Source organism: Schistocerca nitens, chromosome 5 (genome assembly GCF_023898315.1).
Source record: "Schistocerca nitens isolate TAMUIC-IGC-003100 chromosome 5, iqSchNite1.1, whole genome shotgun sequence".
NCBI lineage: Eukaryota > Metazoa > Arthropoda > Insecta > Orthoptera > Acrididae > Schistocerca > Schistocerca nitens.
In genome coordinates, this window is record NC_064618.1 from 856,029,792 (window position 1) to 856,049,075 (window position 19,284).

At 39.4% G+C, this 19,284-nt stretch overlaps 1 protein-coding gene across 4 annotated transcripts in view; it reads right to left on the reverse strand.

Moving 5' to 3' along the window:
* Positions 1 to 19,284, reverse strand: part of LOC126259275 (zinc finger protein 84-like) — a 75,661-nt gene that overhangs the window by 41,649 nt on the left and 14,728 nt on the right. For all 4 annotated transcript variants that reach the window (XM_049955912.1, XM_049955914.1, XM_049955916.1 and 1 more), the window contains exons 4-6: positions 17,610 to 18,142; positions 10,987 to 11,095; positions 10,748 to 10,902 (exon numbers count right to left, since the gene is read on the reverse strand). In XM_049955912.1, coding sequence (XP_049811869.1) covers positions 10,748 to 10,902; positions 10,987 to 11,095; positions 17,610 to 18,142 — 797 coding nt within the window. The remainder of the gene's footprint in view (positions 1 to 10,747; positions 10,903 to 10,986; positions 11,096 to 17,609; positions 18,143 to 19,284) is intronic.

Here is a 19,284-nt window from a genome sequence, read left to right on the forward strand (position 1 = left end):
ATTAAGTTGTTCCCTCTTAGAGTTTGAAATATCCACAGTCACAGAAAACTCATTTCCATTTGTACTAGAAATCACCAGCTCACAAACAACCAAGAGCTTTGATTTGTTTCAAACAGAACAAGTGGACATGCTGCCCCAACCACACTTTTCAGTTAATAGTATCATGAAAAGAATCAAATGCTACATGTGTTAAATATGATACAGAGAGTTGCAGGCAGTTACTACAAAAATATTGGTACACATTTGAGCTTTCAGCCAAAACCTTCTTCAGGGAGGAAAAAAAAACCAAAACAGGAAGGAAAAATACACACACACCTCATGTACCCATGTCCACTATTTCCAACCACTCCAGTCAGAATGCAACTGTGTCACGTCAAATGGAAGCAGCAATCCAAAGTGGGGTGTGGAAGTCGGTGGGATAGCAGGGTACGAATGTGGGGAGAGATGTCAGGGCTGCCTGGCAGTGTGTTCTGGAATTGGATGTGGCAGGACAAGACTGCCACACACAGCATCACAAGGCCATGGAGAGGGGGGAGGGAAGGGGGGATGGGGAGCAGAAAGGAGAGCAGCAAAGAACGGTAACAACAGGTGGGTGTGTCGTCAGAGAGCAACACAATGAGGGTGACAGGGACATGAACTGGGCAGAGGTTATATGACAAAGGCCCCAAAAACAACTGGGTGGAAGACATAGGGGTAGTAGGTTACCATAGGTTGAGGGGAGGATGATATTGTGAGTGGAATATGTGTTTTAAGCATAACTTCCATTTTGGCAGTTCACAAAAGTTGGTGGCAGAGGGGAAGATCCAGATGGCCCAGACTGTGAGACAGCTACTGAAATAAAGCATGTTATTTGCAACTGCATGTTCTGCCACAGGGTGATTCACTTTGCTCTTTGCCACTGTTTGATGGTGGTCCTTCATATTGGTGGGCAGCTGGTTGGTAATCGTACCAATACAAAAGCTGTGCAATGATTGCAGCATTAACCCTGTGACAGGACTGGAATAGGAAATGCTGGGATGGTTTATTGTGCAAGTCTTGCACCTAGGTCTTCCACAAGGATATGAATCCTTGTGGCAAGGAGTAGGGTTTGGGAATGGCATAGGGATGGACTAGGATGTTGAGGTGGTTCGGTGGGTGATGGAACACCACCTTCAGAGGGGTGGACTGGATCCTGGATAGGATTTCAGGGCATGATGATGCATTGAGCCCTGATGAAGGATGTGGTTCACTTGTCAATATTCCAACCTAGAGTTTTCAATTAAACACACATCCAATGATACCTAAGACTAAGTAAAAGTTTTGAAGGCATTGATTTTGTTTAGCTGAAAGGCTGTAGCAGCCAACATCAGTGTACTGAATGATATGTCCAAAGAATTATAGACTAACGTATTTTTCAAATTGTTTCACAGTACAGGTATCTGCATCAACATTCATTCATTCGTATTTCAAGCATAAACCGCCCAACATTGGAATCAACAGATTACAATTATTTCTGATACAAAATTTATGCACAATCATCATATAACTGAATGTATTGAAATACACAGCTGGCATACTCTTCATTCACTATCTGAACACAAAATGAGCTCATTCGATAGCAGCAGTTTTTGAATGCTCAGATCAACTTGCATAGAATTGATACTGCATCTGATATCAATGAATAAAAGAAAGACTGTGGCTACGAAAGGAGAAAAGCATCTAGATGCCAAATGCAATCTCACAGTAATACACTCAGTGCTACATCGAAATTGTAGAAGAGCTTTGGAAATGTTCTCAGTTCAATATATGGTTGATACAGAATGAATACTGCAATGAAGGTAATTTTGAATGTTTCTCATTAGTTTCAACAATACAATAGGGTTGAAAATATAATTACACAGATACAGCTCTGTCTTCACCAAGGCTTGAAAGTGCAATTTGTTCACCAACAAAGAGACTATGGTATCAGTCTTTCAAAGCTCAAGGTGGGTCCATGAAGCACTAAAGGTGATAATTACAGTGATAAGGAAGTCATTCATAAAACCGCCACAGAAGCACCAGGGTCTGCATGCAATCTGCTACAAGACTGTACATTTCCGGAGAGAAACACTTCTGGAAAATCAGTTTGCACTCAGCTGTATTGTCACTTTATTAAACAACCAGTTTTGATCATAACTTTCACTTAACCAGGTTCAGTCATAAACAAACCATCCTCAGGTATAATATGATTTCATAATCAGATATATGACATCATAACTATTAACAAGCATCATGTCATAAACCAACATGTTATTTCAAATATAAATTTGGAGCACATATGAAGTACAGAATTGACATGACACTTCACAGTCATGCAATGTGCTTCACTACAAATCTACTGTATGCTATACATACTCCAGGTTCTTAATTTAACATGTTGGTTTATGATGTGACACTAGATAATAGTTTTAGTTTGTCATACATCTGATTATGACGGATTATCATGTTACATTATACCAGACAATGGTACATGTATGACAACTGATTGTTTAATAAAGTGACAATATGGCTTTGTGCAAACCATGATTTTCTGAAAATTTCTAAAACTTTTAAATCATGGTCTCCTCAGAATAACAACATTTTTTGTAATGGTTGTAGCCCATACGCATTTCTACCTCCCATAAACTAATCCTATCTTTTACTCATTGCTGTGATGGCACATTTAATTTTGTCTGCTGACTTACTAAACCTCTACAATTCCACGCAATACCACTTACATGAACTCTTACTCACAGAAAAGTAACAGTTTTACCCAACAGTCTCCAAACTTTGTACACTTTCAATAACATTCCATTTACTAACTTAGTGTGTGAATACATCTAACTAATGCCATTAGGTGAATAACATTTCCTCACAGCACACAAGTACACAAGAGACTAAAACATTAAGAGACACTACCGGAAAAGATGTGCAACAGTATCACACCCCACATCTCACTGGAAACACTGCGAAGTTTTCTATAATAATGGATTGCAGAGGTGACATGAATTACAGTGAAGTTTGTTACTGAATTCTATTGCAGATATTTCACACATCATCATTGCACTCCGACAGTATTGGTTCTAATTGGGTAGAGAATAGTTGCATAGTATGTGAGGCTACTGCAGGAGAAGAGTTCTAAATTTTAGCCATTAACTGTACACATTTTTTTAAAAACGTTATTGGAGAAATCAATCACAAGATGTTAATGTGATCTTCAGTCCAAAGACTGGTTTGATGCAGCTCTCCATGCTACTACTCTATCCTGCGGAAGCCTCCTCATCTCTGAGTAACTACTGCAACCTACATCCCTCTGAATCTGCTTACTGTATTTATCTCTTCATCTCCCTCTATGATTTTTATCCCCCACACTTTCCTCCAGTACTAAATTGGTGATTCCTTGATGTTTCAGCATGTGTCCTACAAACTGATCCCTACTTCTAGTCAGGTTATGCCACACATTTCTTTTCTACTTCATTCTATTCAGTACCTCCTCATTAGTTACAAGATCTACCCATCTGATCTTCAACATTCTTCTGTAGCACCATGTTTCAAAAGCTATTCTCTTTTTGTCTAAACTGTTTATCATCCATGTTTTACTTCCATACATGGCTACACTCCATACAATACTTTCAGGAGGAGGAGGAGGAGATTAGTGTTTAACGTCCCGTCGACAACGAGGTCATTAGAGACGGAGCGCAAGTCCGGGTGAGGGAAGGATGGGGAAGGAAATCGGCCGTGCCCTTTCAAAGGAACCATCCCGGCATTTGCCTGAAGCGATTTAGGGAAATCACAGAAAACCTAAATCAGGATGGCCAGAGACGGGATTGAACCGTCATCCTCAATACTTTCAGAAAAGACTTCCTGATACTTAAATCTACATTCAATGTCAACAAATTTCTCCTCTTCAGAAACACTTTTCTTGCTATTGCCACTCTATATTTTATAGCCAATCTACTTTGACCACCATCAGTTATTTGCTGCTCAAAAAGTAAAACTCATCTACTACTTCAAGTGTCTCATTTCCTAATCTAATTCCCTCAGCATCACCTGATCTAATTCAACTACATTTTATTATCCTTGTTTTGCTTTTGTTGATGTTCATCTTATATCCTCCTTTCAAGACGCTGTCCATTCCGTTCAACTGCTCTTCCAAGTCCTTTGCCTGTCTCTGACATAATTACTATGTCATAAGCAAACTTCAAGGTTTTTATTTCTTCTCCCTGGACATTAATTCCTACTACAAATTTTTGTTTGGTTTCTTTTACTGCTTATTCAATGTACAGATTGAATAACATTGGGGACAGGCTACAACCCTGTCTCACTCCCTTCTCAAACACTGCTTGCCTTTAATTTCCCTCGATTCATAAATGCTGTCTGATTTCTTTACAAGTTGTAAATAGCCATTCACTCCCTGTATTTTACCCCTGCTACCTTCAGAATTTCAAAGGGAGCATTCCAGTCAACATTGTCAAAAGCTTTCTGCAAGTCTGCAAATGTTATAAATGTAAGTTTACTTTTCCTTAACCTATATTCTATGAGAAATTGTATGGTCAGTATTGCCTCCCATATTCCCAATTGCTCTGGAGTACAAACTGACCTTCTCTGAGGTCTGCTTCTGTCAGTTTTTCCATTCTTCTGTAAAGAATTTATGTTAGTATTTTGCAACCGTGACTTATTATAATGATAGTTAGTAATTTTCACATTTGTCAACAACTGCTTACTTTGAAATTGCAATTATTACATTCTTTTTGAGGTCTGAGGGTATTTCGCCTGTCTCATACACCTTGCTCACCAGATGGAGGAGTTTTGTCATCGCTGGCTCTCCCAAGGCTATCAATAGTTCTAATGGAATGTTGTCTACTCCCGGGGCCTTGTTTTGACTTAGGTCTTTCAGTGCTCTCTCAAATTCTTCACACAGTACTGTAGCTCCCATCTCCTCTCCATCTACATCCTCTTCCACTTCCATGATATTGCCCTCAAGTACATCTCCCTTGTATAGAGCTTCTATATACTTCTTCCAACTTTCTGCTTACCCTTCTATGGACTGGCTTTCCATCTGAGCTGTCGATGTTCATACAGATGCTTCTCTTTTCCCCAGATGCCTCTTTAATTTTCCTGTAGGCACTATCTATCTTACCCTTAGTGATATATGCCTCTACATCCTTACATTTGTCCTCTAGCCATCCTTGCTTAAACACTTTGCACTTCCTGTCACTCTTGTTTCTTAGATGTTTGTATTTCCTTCGCCTGCTTCATTTACCACATTTTTATATTTTCTCCTTTCATCCATTAAATGCAATATCTCTTTTGTTACTCAAGGATTTCTACTAGCCCTTGTCTTTTTACCTACTTGATCCTCTACTACCTTCACTATTTCGTCTCTCAAAGCTACCCATTCTTCTTCTACTGTATTCCTTCCCTTGTTCTTTTCAATCGTTCCCCAATAGTCACTCTCAAACTCTCTACAACCTCTCGTTCTTTCAGTTTATCCATGTCCCATCTCCTTAAATTTCCACCTTTTTGCATTTTCTTCAGTTTTAATCTACAGTTCATAACCAGTAAATTGTGATCAGAGTCCACATCGTCCCCTGGAAATGTCTTACAATTTAAAATCTGATTCTGAAATCTCTGTCTTACAATAATCTTTGAAATTAATTGTAACAGTCTAGATCGCAAGGCACATTTATTGAAGGTGACCAGTTTCAATCATCATATGATCATCGGGCAAGTAGGTTGGAAAATTTAAAAAGGGACATGGATAGGTTAAAGTTAGATATAGTGGGAATTAGTGAAGATCAGTGGCAGGAGGAACAAGACTTTTGGTCAGGTGAATACAGGGTTATAAATACAAAATCAAATAGAGGTAATGCAGGAGTAGGTTTAATAATGAATAAAAAATAGGAGTACAGGTAAGCTACTACAAACAGCATAGTGAACGCGTTATTGTGGCCAAGATAGACACAAAGCCCATGTCTACTACAGTAGTAGAAGTTTATATGCCAACTAGCTCTGCAGATGATGAAGAAATTGATGAAATGTATGATGAAATAAAAGAAATTATTCAGATAGTGAAGGGAGACGAAAATTTAATAGTCATGGGTGACTGGAATTCGAGAGTAGGAAAAGGGAGAGAAGGAAACAGTAGGTGAATATGGATTGGGGCTAAGAAATGAAAGAAGGTATCCTGGAGATACTAGAAGGTATCGGATACATTATATAATGGTAAGACAGAGATTTAGGAACCAGATTTTAAATTGTAAGACATTTCCAGGGGCAGATGTGGACTCTGATCACAATCTATTGGTTATGAACTGTAGATTAAAACTGAATAAACTGCAAAAAGGTGGGAATTGAAGGAGATGGGACCTGGATAAACTGAAAGAACCAGAGGTTGTACAGAGTTTCAGGGAGAGCATAAGGGAACAATTGACAGGAATGGGGGAAAGAAATACAGTAGAAGAAGAATGGGTAGCTTTGAGGGATGAAATAGTGAAGGCAGCGGAGGATCAAATAGGTAAAAGGCGAGGGCTAGTAGAAACCCTTGGGTAACAGAAGAAATATTGAATCTAATTGATGAAAGGAGAAAATATAAAAATGCAGTAACTGAAGCAGGCAAAAAGGAATACAGACGTTTCAAAAATGAGATCGACAGGAAGTACAAAATGGCTAAGCAGGGATGGCTAGAGGACAAATGTAAGGATGTACAGGCTTATCTCACTAGGGGTAATATACATACTGCCTACAGGAAAATTAAAGAGACCTTTCGAGAAAGGAGAACCACTTGCATGAATATCAAGAGCTTTGATGGAAACCCAGTTCTAAGCAAAGAAGGGAAAGCAGAAAGGTGGAAGTAGTATATAGAGGGTCTATACAAGGGCGATGTACTTGAGGACAATACTATGGAAATGGAAGAGGATGTAGATGAAGATTAAATGGGAGATATGATACTTCGTGAAGAGTTTGACAGAGCACTGAAAGACCTGAGTCGAAACAAGGCTCCCGGAGTAGACAACATTCCATTAGAACTACTGACAGCCTTGGAAGAGCCAGTCCTGACAAAACTCTACCATCTGGTGAGCAAGATGTATGAGACAGGCGAAATTCCCTCAGACTTCAAGGAGAATATAATAATTCCAATCCCAAAGAAAGCAGGTGTTGACAGATGTGAAAATTACCAAACTATCAGTTTAATAAGTCACAGCTGCAAAATACTAACACGAATTCATTACAGATGAATGGAAAAACTGATAGAAGCCGACCTCGGGGAAGATCAGTTTGGATTCCGTAGAAATGTTGGAACACGTGAGGCAATACTGACCCTACAACTTATCTTAGAAGAAAGATTAAGGAAAGGCAAACCTATGTTTCTAGCATTTGTAGACTTAGAGAAAGCTTTTGACAATGTTGATTGGAATACTCTCTTTCAAATTCAGAAGGTGGCAGGGGTAAAATATAGGGAGCGAAAGGCTATTTACAATTTGTACAGAAAACAGATGGCAGTAATAAGAGTCGAGGGGCATGAAAGGGAAGCAGTGGTTGGGAAGGGAGTGAGACAGGGTTGTAGCCTCTCCCCGATGTTATTCAATCTGTATATTGAGCAAGCAACAAAGGAAACAAAAGAAAAGATCGGGGTAGGTATTAAAATCCATGGAGAAGAAATAAAAACTTTGAGGTTCGCCGATTACATTGTAATTCTGTCAGAGACAGCAAAGGACTTGAAAGAGCAGTTGAACGGAATGGACAGTGTCTTGAAAGGAGGGTATAAGATGAACATCAACAAAAGCAAAACAAGGATAATGGAATTTACTCGAATTCAGTCGGGTGATGCTGAGGGAATTAGATTAGGAAATGAGACACTTAAAGTAGTAAAGGAGTTTTGCTATTTGGGGAGCAAAATAACTGATGAGGGTCGAAGTAGAGAGGATATAAAATGTAGACTGGCAATGGCAAGGAAAGCGTTTCTGAAGAAGAAAAATTTGTTAACATCAAGTATAGATTTAAGTGTCAGGAAGTCGTTTCTGAAAGTATTTGTATGGAGTGTAGCCATGTATGGAAGTGAAACGTGGACGATAAATAGTGTAGACAAGAAGAGAATAGAAGCTTTCAAAATGTGGTGCTACAGAAGAATGCTGAAGATTAGTTGGGTAGATCACATAACTAATGAGGAGGTATTGAATAGAATTGGGGAGAAGAGGATCTTGTGGCACAACTTGACTAGAAGAAGGGATTGGTTGGTAGGACATGTTCTGCGACATCGAGGGATCACCAATTTAGTATTGGAGGGCAGCGTGGAGGGTATAAATCGTAGAGGGAGTCCAAGAGATGAATACACTAAGCAGATTCAGAAGGATGTAGGCTGCAGTAGGCACTGGGAGATGAAGAAGCTCGCACAGGATAGAGTAGCATGGAGAGCTGCATCAAACCAGTCTCAGGACTGAAGACCACAACAACAACAACAACAACATGATCATCTTCAGATGTACAACTGAAATACAACATAGGATAAAAATTAGAGGGATACCTCACAAGAACTTAAAATTAGCTATAAAATTACAAAAAGTAGGTATACCCATGTTGATGGACTGAGGCTGTGTATGGAGCAGGAACCGCTGAATGGCAATAGTTAATTGCTGGAGAGAGCAGTGCAGCTATTTCTTAAACCTGGAGGCTCTGCATACAGCTGACATTTTTAATGTGCGATCTTTAGCTTTTCACTAAGTCAACTATTTTCACTGCTTAGTGGCTACAGATGTTTATGACGCATAATATTTGGACAGTGTACTTTGCCATCACCTTCATGTGATATTTTAGAATGAGGGCGATGCAGCTAAGACACTCATTCTACAGTTATCACCTGAAGATAACAGCAAGGTACGCTGCCAAAATACTGTGTTTCATAAATGACTGGACACCCAAGAGCAACAGAAAACAACATTTTTAACATTGCACACAACAACCCCTGCAACTTTCATAGCATTTCAGGTTAAGTGCTCTTGTAGGGTGCTTTATTCCAGCTGCCCAAATAATTTGGTCATGTTAGCATGTTATTCCAAAACAACTTTGTTTAGTTTTATCCACAACCTAATTATATTTCTATCAGATCTCTGTACCAAATCCGATGCTGAGAAAACATTTGTTCAAGACAAGCTGTACGATATCCTGCTCTTTCTAGGAGCTAGTTGCATGTTGTATTATATTATTTCTCCTTGGTTGCGACGGAATAGCATCTAATACTGGATTCTTAGTCAAGACAGCAGCAGCTGCAAACCAAACATAACTATTTTTTTTTTTTTTTTTTTTTTTTTGGGCATATTCTCTTGTACCGACAGTAATGGTACAATATTGCTCTTCACAATATATTGCACAGAACTTCAGATTTTCAAATTTCCTTATATAGCTTAAAATGAAACCAAGCCGTGTGGAAGCTATTCAATTGTGGTATGGTAGTGGGAAAAGTGTCGACTCAGACAAGAGTGGTCTGGACACACGTGTTATTCTTGGCTGTTCCAGTATTAAACAATATTGGATAGAGCAATTATCACTGTCATGATACAGCTGACTAGATTTAACGATTATCAGTAGAACCTAGAAAACATGTCTGTCTGGTTAATCAAATGGCCCTTAGGTTCTATGCAATAAATGCCACATAACTGGCAGGGATAATCAGTTTGCATGAATGGGGAGTCTGCAGTTAAGAAATGGAGACTAGAGCATTACTAATATGCTACTTAACCAATAATAATAATAATAATAATAACAACAATAACATCAAAGTATGCCCCTATAAACAGAAACAAACTCATAAAATGAGTTGCTGGAAGAGCACATAGAAGACTTCAATTAGTTACTGAATTCATTTAGAATTCAGGAGTCATTTAGCACAGCTGTGCAAGCTGAATTGCACAGTTTCACTAGTAATCAACAGGTATACTAAGTTGGGCATAAGTGTCCCTAAACAAAACAGGAAAATAAAAGCTACAGGGGGACTTCAAAAAGTAAGTTACATATTATTACAGAAGGTCAAGTAACTTTTATTTGATGCTGCACTTCTACTTCAAAGTGACACACATAAATGGCACTATTTTTTCAACATAGTCACCAAGTCTCTGTAAACAACTGTCCGAATATTCTACTGCTTGCCCATTTCCATGACAACAGAGAATCACTCCTTGGTTGTGCAGCCATTCCAGAGCCACTAGATGAACATCCTCATTGTCGGAAAAGCTCTTTCCCCTGACGTTCTTTCAGCTTGCCAAAATGATATAAATGACATGGTACAAGATCTTGACTTACTGATCACAATAACCCACATCTGTGGGGCCTTAGTCAAATTGTTGGGACCATACAACTATAGATGCATGTTGCACAACATTTGGTCCATATACCACATTAATTTCGCAATGAATGTGTTTGCAATTTATACATTTTTTCCCATAAGAACAATACTGTCCCAACTTTAGAGTAAACTTAGTATGGCAGCTTCCGTGTCATTTCATGTCATTTCACTCCCACACTGTGATGCAACTGTTATCCCAGTTCAGCAGAACTATGTCTGCAGAAACCCAGAACATTTACTCTCTTCTGACAATGCACCATCTTGTTACGCAAATGTCTTAGTATGGGATGACATGTGTAACTTACTTTCAGAAGCTCTTATGTATCTTTTTGGACTGCCTAACAAAAATACAGTGACAGTGTATTTTCTTCAGTTCAGGCACAAGGCTTATCAGAAACATTAAGTACTAACCTTTTCTGCTTTTGACTGCCCAATAAATTTTGCTTTCCCTTTTGGTTTCTTCTTTAAACGATATTCATCTCTCTCAACATTCTTATTGACTTCTCTGAATGTTGCAGTCTTTGCCTCAATTTTTTCAGATTTGTTGTGCAACATGAAATGAGTCCCTGTAACAGAATGACATACTTTCACAGAACTATTTGGCACACGTTAAGCACCTGGTATGTAATTGGTTTCATTTCATTTTCTACCTGGTTCTGTATTTTTCAGTGATACACAAGTGCTCACATCCACTTCTTGCCCAACACATGGCAACTGGGAGGAATTAAACTGATTCTTTCCTGTTAGACTCACTGTTACCTGAAACATTCAATTAAATGCTGTGTTTAATGTACAAATACCATTTACTCTACCAATTCTAATAGGTTTCTCTAGTCCACTGAATGCGTTTTAAGGGTATTTTATAAACATATCAACTTTTATGTACTATTAAATTTAAATAAGTCATATTACTACTTCAGAAACAGACACCTGAAACTTATTTTTACCAAAAATGTATCTAAACTAAAATTACATTAATAAATCTGTCAGAATTACTAAGTCAGCACTAGCATAAAGCAACAGTTTTGTGGGACAACCTCAGTTTTTTTTTTTTTTTTTTTTTTTTCCTTGATAAGTTAACAGGATTCTAGACTATATTATGCAGCCTTTCAGTTTCAATCTTTGTTTATTTTTGTCAATTAATAACAAAACTCTTTTTCACCAGTTTCTCCCTTTTAGTTCCTAATACTACTAGTCATCAACAAATAAAAGTATATTTACAAGTTTTCCTAATTTAGACCTCTTTCAAAAGGTATTTTTTCCACTCAAAGAAAAGTATAAGTGTATGTGATTGTTATTGCTTTCTTTACCGCACGCACGCACACACACCCACACGCGTGCGCACATGCACGCACGCGCGCACACACGCACTTGGTCATTATTGCTGCAACTGTGGAGAGCAGTGATCTTTCCTGGGGTGGGTAGTGGGAGTACAGAAAAGGTGCAGATTGGGGAAGAGATAGCCAGATAGCAGTGGTAGAAGATGCTAGCGCTGGCTCTCGAAGTTTGCAGGGACATCATAGTGGGCTGCTTGGTGCAGCAATAGGAGGTTGTGCTGGAGGAGGGGGGGGGGGGGGGATATGCAGGAGACTGTGTGCATGTAGGGCTGGAGCAGAAGCAGGGGGAAGGGGGTAGACAGGTGGAGGACAGACCAGCAAAGGTTGAAGTTAGAGGGGTTACATCAATGAAGGATAAATTGCAGGGAGAGTTTCCAACAGTGCAATTCTGAAAATCTGATAGTTTTGGGAAGAACTCACATGGCACAGGTTGGGAATCATTTGTGGCAGTCAAGCACATCATGGTGGGTGGCATCCTCAGCAAATAGGTGATCCAGCCATTTCTTGCTCAAAGTTGGGTGATGAGAGGTGATGAGCTGGAGATGCAGAGGTTTGTACGGGCACAAGATGGAAAGGTCTTCAGCGCCCGTGCAGAAACAGGTTGAGACGGGTGTCAAGAAAATACCCAGAACAGGAAGATAAAACAGAATGTAAAACACAGGCAACAAAGGTCGGAAAACTATGTGCGTACCCACACAGAAGCACGGGATGAAGCATTGCGGCGGTAGTAAAACACGAATGGCACAGGAAGGAAGTGGTAGAAGGAGCTAAAACATATAGCAGATGGAAGTGGCTGGTTGACCACAAGGAAAAAAGGAATGAGCCAGCCACTCTGCAATACACTAAAACCTCCAGCCTAATAGTTTAGGCCAGAGTCCAGACACATCTCAAAACTTTAATACCCTAGTTACACACATCTCATCATCAGCTAAAATAGAGGGCAGATCCCCACCAATTTCTGCTTCTGCCCTTGCATCATGGTATAAAATTCACTCTGTTAAAATGTGGCAGACAGAGATGTGCACACCATTCACACAGCTTGCTAACGGTCATGAGCATGCAGAGTGCTGCACAGCAGTTGCAGTGAAGTTGGTAGGTCATATGGTTTCAGTGACAGGTAGGAGATGCCTGTGACAGAACTAGAGTAGGTGGTAGTGGGAGGATGAGTAGGATATGTCTATATTCAGAGGTATGAGCCATGGAGGCAAGGGGTTGGGAGCAGGAGAGGAATAACAACAGACAAGGTTATTGCACAGAGTGAATGGGCAGAGAAATACCACTGTACGAGGGTGGGAAGGGTACACCAATTTTTCACAGTTCCTGTTCCTTTACTATCCAGTAACCTGTTCATCTCTGTTGATTACTTCCTCTACATCAACATCCCCCCCCCCCCCCCACTGCCTTTCTCGGTGCATGACTGACTCCACACTGTCAGCTCCCTTCCTGATCGCCTTCACCAACTATATCCTCACCCAAAATTACTTTTTCTTTGAGGGCATCACTTAGAAACAAATGCTTGGTACAACAATGGGCACCCACACGACATCAACTTATGGCGACCTATTCGAGGGCCACTTAGAGAAATCCATCCAGAATCCCAAACCTCTCACCTGGTTCAGATTCACTAATGACATCTTCACGACCTAGACGCAGGATGAGGTCACCCTATTCGTATTCCTCCATAATCTCAACACCTTCTCCTCCATTTGCTTCTCCTCCCCAGCTCAAAAAGCCAACTTCCTCGATGTTGACCACCTCAAGGACGGCTACATCAGTACATCCGTCCCCGCCGAGCCTACCAAAGACCAACAATACATTCACTTTGACAGTTGCCACCCACGCCACACCAAGAAGTCCCTTCCCTAAACCCTAGACCTCACGGTAATCACGCCTGTGATGACAAGCAGTTTCTCTCCAAATACGACAGGTCTCACTGTGGTCTCCACAGACCAAATTTACCCTCCCCATTGCATCCACAAACTAACCACCTGTCCCTTGTCTCCCCAGTCACCTATCATCCACCACACATCCTCTGTCCTGTCATGTAGGAGCAGCCCCCTCCTGACTGAATTCTCTAACAGGGTTTAGAATATCTCTCATTGTGCCCTTAACTGAGAAATATCCTTCCCACAATCCTCCCCATACTGGTATTCTGCCACCCACCCAACCTATACAATAGCCTTGTCTGTCCCTACCACAAGAATTTGCTACCCCCATCCAAGGCACGGCCACCTTTGAAAGCAGCCATATGACATAAAAAGTTAGCTGCAAACACTGTAAGGAATTCTACATGGGTACAAGCACTAACAAGCTGTCTGCCAACACGAATGGTCACTACCGAAATGTGGCCAAGATATGCCTGGACCACTCAGTTACTGAACATGTCACTTAACGGGGCATTATTCATTTTAATGACTGCTTTACAGCCTGCTCCATCTAGATTCTTAATACCAAAACCACCTTTTCTGAGGTATGCACGTGGGACCTATCCCTGCAACACGTCCTTCACACCTGTAACATCCCTGGCCTCAATCTTTGCTAGTCCCTGTCCTCCAGCTGTCTACCCCCTTCCCTGCTACCATCCCAGCTCTACACATGCAAATTATCCCCCTTCTCTACTTCTCTCCTCCCCCTCTGCCACCACCACCATCCCCTGCAAATTATCCTGTACCCACCATGTCCCTGCACACTACAGCATGCAACACTAGCATCTTCCACTGCCCGTACCCTGCTACACACCTTTTCTGTACCTATAGTAATGATCGCTGCTCACCTTAGATGCAGTCACAGTTAAGCCTTAGTGCCGGAGGTGACAGTGTGCACACACGTGTGTGTGTGTGTGTGTGTGTGTGTCTAATTACAGCCTTAGTACAAGAGCTAATAATATCTGGCAGTCTTTTCTTAATGTGCCTATTTGCTACTCAAAGCCTCATCTGTATGGTGAATAGCAATCTAACCTTTTCACATTATTGTAGCACTATTTAAGATTTGTTTCAGAAAGCTCTAGTCAACTTGTAGTGCTGCTTATCACTGAACCAATCCATCAACCTGCATTTTCAATTTATATTTGCAATGTTCAGTTACCACAATCTACAAGGGGAAAAGGGGGGGGGGGGGGTGTTCAGAGTGACACAGAGTGTATGAAACAGACATTCACTCAAACGTGTTGTTATCAACATGCATTACTAAATCATGTCACACCAGGCATACTTTCACAGCATTCCAAATAAACAAGTTAGTATATAAACAGTACCAATATGTAAGACACACTCCTTATGCTTCTCATTAGGAACAACAGAATGAACACCATACCGGCACTGATTCATTTTGCTTAAGATCTATCAATTTATCCCGTATGGCTTTATGGGGAGAAAACATTCCCTCCCTAGTGTATACATTCCCCATTCATAATGTCATCGTCAGAGGTGACTTTAACCAGCTGACAATCAGCTGGGATGATTACAGTTTTGGAAGTGGGGGGGGGGGGCAGGATGACATTTAATGAACAATATTAAATGCCTTCTTCAAAAGTACCTCTTTGAAGCTGTTGACCACTGAAACTGGTATCTGTGACCATGAGGCACTTGTAGCAACAATGATTATTAAAGTACAAAGGGAAACTATAAAATGAAGAAACATTTATATGTTCAGCAAATTAGATAAAGAGGCAGTAGTGTCATACCTCAATTACGAACTTCAAAATTCAGCTACGGACAGTAGCATGTGCAGGAACTGTGGCTGAACTTCAGATGAATAGTTGACTAGGCACTGGATACATATGTACATAGTACAACAATTCCTGATTGGGAGGTACAGCTCTATGGTATAGAGCAAGTGTCAACATTTTTTAAAGAAGCAGCTACAAATGCACAACAGATGTAAAATATTGCACAGGACTATAGAGGGAGAAATGATAAATAATGTGTTTGGCTGTCAAAAGAGCTTGGTCTGAAGCCATCATTGACCACCATAGCAGAATCTTACTGAAAAATCTCTCTCAAAATTCAAATAACTTATGGTCATATGTGAAGGCAATAAATGGCATCAACATTAATATACAGACATTCACAGACAGCACGGGACCTGAAACTGAGGGCAGCACAACAAAAGTGCAAATTGCTTAACACCATTTTCAAACATTCCTTTGTAAAAGAAAATTGCAGAATATTGGTTCAGCTCAATTCTCATACTACTGCAAAGATTACTGACATATCTATTGTCAGTGACACTGAGAAGCAGCTGAAATCACTAATACTGAACATCCCTCAGGGCCCCATGCAATCTGGGTCAGATTCTGTACAGAAGTTGTGGCTGAGGTAGAGTTTCTTTTAACCATAATACCATAGATGCCTTGAACAAAACAATTTGCCCAGCAGTTGGAAGAAAGCAGATGTCTTATTTATCAACACAAATGGTAGTAAAAGAGACCCACAAAACTAACATCCAATATCTATGACATCCATCTGTTGTAAAACCTTAAACCACCATTTGAGCTCAGGCATAATGAGGTATCTTGACCAGAATGACCTCCTCCATACCAGCCAGCACGGATTACAAAAAGATCAATCATGTGAAACCCAACGCGCACTTTTCTCACATAACATCCCGAAACCCTTGCATCAAGGCAGTCAATACATGCAGTATTTCTTGTCTTCTGGAAAGTGTTTGAAGTAGTATCATGCCTATTGCTGAAGGTACTTTGAAATGGACTAGTGATTTATTGGATTCAGGAGAGATCCAAGGAAGTGTGTTGGGACCCTTTCTGTTCATGTTGTATATTAATTACCTGGCTACCAATATTAATAGTAATCTCAGATTTTTCACAGATGGTGTAGTCATCTATAATGAAGTATTACCTATTAATAAAGAATTATCTGTAGCAAATCATATTATCATTTAAAACCTTATGCTCAAACTCCATAGTGCATGGGTATGAAAATTTACGATGAAGTGAAAGGAAGAGAACTGTTCAATATAAACTTAGAAATGCTGAAAAAAACCTTATATGAGAAAATAGTGCAGAAATGTTATTATTCAGCTGAAGAATTCATGAAGGACAACCTAAAAACTTGAGCAGGAGAGAGCAAGTACTTAGCACTGTTAATTTTTAAAATTTCATTACTTTTTAAGAAAAGAAAAATTATGCAGAGTCATATTTTATAATAAGAGCAAATTATTTCAATGTGAAGGAAAGACTATATTTGAAAATATTGATTTTTTGCCTTTAAGTTCACCTGAGAGCAACACACTCTAAACTTATTCGGGTATGTCAGAAGTTTCTTACACCAAGCACTTCATTTCTCTTGTGAACTATATGTGAATGAATTATTGTGCTAACATGCACAGACAGAAGCGTCCACTAGGAATGGTCCAGGTGAGATAGTCTTCTTAGGACATAATGACACAGCAATCAACATGGCCTGTGATACGCACGTTTGTAGCAGGGAAAGAGTTAAGTGAAGAATCGAGGAATGTACTATAACTCCCGAAATATTCACAGAATAGGGAAGTGGGAATTCAATATCAGACCAATTACAACATGCACATAGGTATTTAAGCAATCATTCTTTCTGTGCTCCATTCTTTCATGGAATGGGAAGAAGCCCTAACATCTGGTACAAGGGATGGAAACCTCTTCCAAGCATTATATGTGATATGGAAAGTTCAGCCATCTCAGTTAAGGAAGAAGATCCTAACAAGAAATCTGGTATCGAGAGACATGAAAAGAAAGCACCACATGTACATCACATTCGCTTTTCTGGTGTCTTGTTGACACATCTGCGCATACCTGAATGAATGTAAATACAAAAAGAATTGAAGACAAATCACTGCTATGTTGCTTATCTTTATCAGGCAAACAAACATACAAACATAATAACTGCATTTAATCCTAATATGACTATGAATGAAACAATACAATAAAATGTGTTTATTACCACATCACAAACATCAGATTCAGCAAGTTTCCCAAGGCACTTTGACTGCATCTTGTCCAATGATGTGTCTCCCTGCTGAGCACAATTTTCATCTGAATCTTCCAGTTTCATTCCTTCATTTTTAACTGAATTATGTATGTCTGAAGATGCACTACAAAACTTAGCACCAAATGTTGTGTAATTATGTTCATTGTAAATTTTATCGTGTATTAGCTCCTTTTCATTATCGTGGTTGCTAGCATATGAAGACTTCTCAGCCAATTCAGTTCTCTGAGGGGCATCTGCAGTACAGCAACTGGTGGCTTTTTCCCTCTTTATGACATTGTTTTCTCTCAAAGAATTGGGACTAAGCACATATGTATTAATTGCATTATTTTCGATGCATCTTCCAAGCTCTTTGTTTGACAAACTGCTATCATTCTCATCACATATGTCTTCTTTATGGAATGTTCTTTTAAAGGTTTCAGCCTTTAACTTGGCAGCTACTTGTGTATATTCAGTATCACGTACATTTGATGAAAAATATTTTTCACCTGCAATGAACAGCAACTTATAAATTAACATCTCCTGTAATTAAATGTTAAATACAGAATAATGTTTTCAAAGAGTAAATTCACTTATTTTACAATAATAGCTATATTCTGAAGAAAAATAGAACAAAGAGATAGAATGAACTGCAAGCCTGAGAAATGGCAAAAGAACCCATTTTTTTGTATCTTATTCTGTAACAACAAGAACATATCTCCTTAAATCAGCAATAGTACACAATCTTTTACCTTGAACATGCTTGTAATAAACCAAATGTTAATTTATATCACTGCCATGGAAAAGTCACATATGCTGAACATGGCTTTACATTCTAACATATTTTAAAAGAAAATTAAGTATGCAGTGACCTATTATGAAACACTAACAGCCAAGGATACCCATCTTGACAATACATTGGAGCCAACACAGGCAGCAAAATTACTGCAGCAGACATAAATAGTTGTCAGTCTTTCATCATACAGTGATGCATGTAAGCTACAGTCTTTGATGTAACAACAAAAAGGCTCAATGATCACATAGACTCAGTTCTAGGTAAAGCAGGTGGTAGTACTTGTACTGGGTAAGTGCAATCAGTCTACAAAGCAGATTGCTTACAAATCACTCTTGTGACCAGTTACAATACTGTTGAAGTGTGTGGGACACGAACCAAACAGGACTAACAGTGGATATTAAATATGTATAGAGAAATGCAGCACAAATGGCCATAGGTTTGTTTGCTCTGTGGGAAGGATACCGGAGCAACTGAACTGGAAAACTCTTGAAAATACACGTAAACTATCCTGAGAAATTTATAAATTATACAGTGTCGCAATCAGTCGTTGTCCTTTTTTTTTTACAGGTTTTATTTGGAAAATCCAGATTTCAGAGAATGCCTAGCCATTATCAATGCACTATTTTCCAGTCTCGATGCATGTCAGTTCCCTGTTGTTTGGGCATCAGTCACAGTTTTCTGAATCCTGAGAAAGTCTGTTAGCAAAGTTTCAATTACTAGCTTTAAACGATGACTCTAGGAATATACTACAACCCCTTGCAAATCACTCACAAAGGTATTGTGAGCATGAGATTAGAATAATTACTGCACACAGAGAGGCCTTCAAACAATCCTCCTTCCCATCCTTCATACATG